Source organism: Morone saxatilis, unplaced genomic scaffold (assembly GCF_004916995.1).
Source record: "Morone saxatilis isolate NCDOM2014 unplaced genomic scaffold, NCSU_SB_2.0 Contig24, whole genome shotgun sequence".
Classification (NCBI taxonomy): domain Eukaryota; kingdom Metazoa; phylum Chordata; class Actinopteri; family Moronidae; genus Morone; species Morone saxatilis.
In genome coordinates this window covers 130,328-132,877 of record NW_023339807.1, presented here as the reverse complement: position 1 = coordinate 132,877, position 2,550 = coordinate 130,328, and the positions used below count along the sequence as shown (strand labels likewise).

The window sequence follows — 2,550 nt, the reverse complement described above, 5'->3', positions numbered from 1 at the left end:
AGATCCAAGGTCTTTTCCCCTCTGGTGTTACAGGTGACATACTGGGTAAAGTTTGTCAGGGTCTTTGAGATTTTGGCATGGTTAAAATCTCCGTTTATGATGATGATTATCCTCCAATTAATAATTAGGCTAGATGCCTTTTGTTGTCACATTTCTATGTTTCTTGTTGTGTTATTTTCACCAGCTGTTGATCGGTAGTGCAAAAATGTCTACAGGAATGTGTGGATCATGGATATGAAAATGTTGATGTGCTGTTGATTACATTGGAAAACAAATGTGTTTATAGTTGTTAAACAAGTGAAGAGCCGCTGACAGTTTCTCTTGGAAGACATTCATGGTGTTGCACTTGGCTGTTCACATACCCTGGCGCTCTTCTCACCTCCTCACACCTGTCCAATCCCAGCATGGAGTGGGTGTGGATGTCAGATTGTCTGACGTAGGACAGGTGTGTGTGTGTGTTGTGTGTGTGTGTAGTTATTCCCAGCACTTAACACAATCTATCATGGTCTCTTTCTGTTGCAGGTTGCCATGGTGACAGGATTCTCTGAACACAGAACTTCCTATGTCAGATCCATTCCTCCCTTAAAGCCTTGCACAGGGGTTGGCAGCAGACAATCCCCCAGGCCTAGCAGTACCTGTAAAGTAAGAGGCCATCCCCAAAGCAGACCCCGGAAAATTAACAACAAACACCTCTCCCGGCATAGCAACCAAGAGCTGCCTCGCAATCAGCACCTTTCTCCCCACCACTGGCCAGTCTCTAACTATTGTAGCAACCCCAAGACCTTCAGTAGTCTCCCGAACTCAGGAATAAATTTAAGCAGGAGTCCAGCTCAAATACCATTGACTAATGGTTCAGTCATCAGACAGCTAAGTGAAAACCCTGGAATCCTAAGGTTGTCCAGAAGGAGGAGAGGCCTCCCACCAGACACCAGCCATACCCATCTGAATCAGGTTCCTTTGGACAACAACTCTTTAATCAAGTGCAGGACATTGCAATACAATGATGGTGATGTCCTTTTGGAGAGTGACTGTCATATTAGTGAGATCCCACATACGGAAGCCGATAGTGATAAAGATGTGAGAGCGGCATATGTTAACCATATGGATAAAATCACTGGTAGTAATGATGAAGAATTTAAACAAGAAAAATGTGGCCACATTGGAGAGATGACACTAGAGAGGGGCAGTTGTATCAGCGAAGACTTACAGGACAAGGTAAATGTCGGAAAGTTAAGTTTGGAGAGCAATACCAACGTCATCACAAACTATGACCTCAGCCCTGTCAGTAAGGTCATATGCAGACATGTGAGAGAAAAAAGACTTCAGAGAAAGCAGTCTGCGTCATCCACAATCCCTAAGCCAAATATCAGGACTAATGTTTCCAGGACTTTTGCAAGAGCTGCTACTGCTAGGACTACTATAACTAAAGCTGATATCAGCTCAGTGACATCTGTGCATGTACACACTGACCAACCAGCGAATTATTCTGCCAAGCACACTGCTAAGGGTACTTACAAAGGTAATAGTAAGAACATTACCAAGTGTACTTCACCAGCCTGCAGTTACTCTATCCACAATTCCAAAGGTGCTGCAAAGGACTCTTCCAAGGGCACCACAGAGGACTTGAGTGCAACTGTCAGTGACTATTGTAGCACTTCCAAGGGCTCTACAAAGGGCCTTACCCAAACCAAGTCTCCTACCTCAGCCATTAAGACCAGGACCAGCCCTAGAATCCTTCAGAAGCGCTAACATTTACCTTCACCTACAGATTTACTATTTGCTATATTGAGAATTAATGTTGACGTCAAGGCATGATGATGGTTGCTGGCTGGTTGGATAGTGATGCAGTGACTATGTACTGTATGCTAAATTTTTCCATAATTTGGGGATTTTGTATAGAATTTGAATTCTATATGTCAAATAGATAATGGACAGTATATTGATTTCAGATGCTTCTCTTCTGAATCTGAAATTACAGCTTGATATTTTTGTATTATTATATCACATTGAAGAGGTTTTATCAAAGCACATAGTTTAACTTCAGTCAGTATGCTGAACAGTTTTCAGTAGCTTACCTAGAGAAAGATGCCATGGCCAAAGCTAGATGCCATTGCTCTGGAGTTTTTTAACAGCCATGTTAGTATACCTATTTACTGTCATTTCATTTTAACAGGAATACTCTGTTCAACAATCGATAACATAAAAGTCCTAGGGATTTTTCACTTAAAAGCCTCACCAGAATTAAAGTTTCACATTTTCTGTCTTAAAACAATAGTCAAGTGCTCATATAAACAACGACACAGGTTTTACTTGCTATAATTGTTCCTCCTGTTCATACTGAGTCTCCTGCTGGGACCCCTGTCTGCTTCTCCAAACTCACACTAACGTCTGTCTACTGCAGGTTACACGCTATGTACACTAAGTACCTCATACACCTGACTTAAAAAAACAAGTCTAAGTAAGACAAATGAAGTGGATATTTTCCAAACTTGCAGCCATTTTTATTCAAGATTCCTTTTTTCTGGTTACCTGGACAGTCCCCCCCCCCCC

At 42.0% G+C, this 2,550-nt stretch overlaps 1 protein-coding gene across 1 annotated transcript in view; it reads left to right on the top strand.

The window, feature by feature from the left end:
• The window catches only part of LOC118335417, a gene marked incomplete at its 5' end in the record, with an annotated part of 7,705 nt that extends 5,177 nt beyond the window's left edge, over positions 1-2,528 (top strand). The window contains 1 exon segment of the mRNA XM_035671680.1: positions 523-2,528. Within this exon segment, the coding sequence (XP_035527573.1) occupies positions 523-1,749 (1,227 nt within the window). The 3' untranslated portion in view covers positions 1,750-2,528.
• Positions 2,529-2,550: the final 22 nt, after the last annotated feature.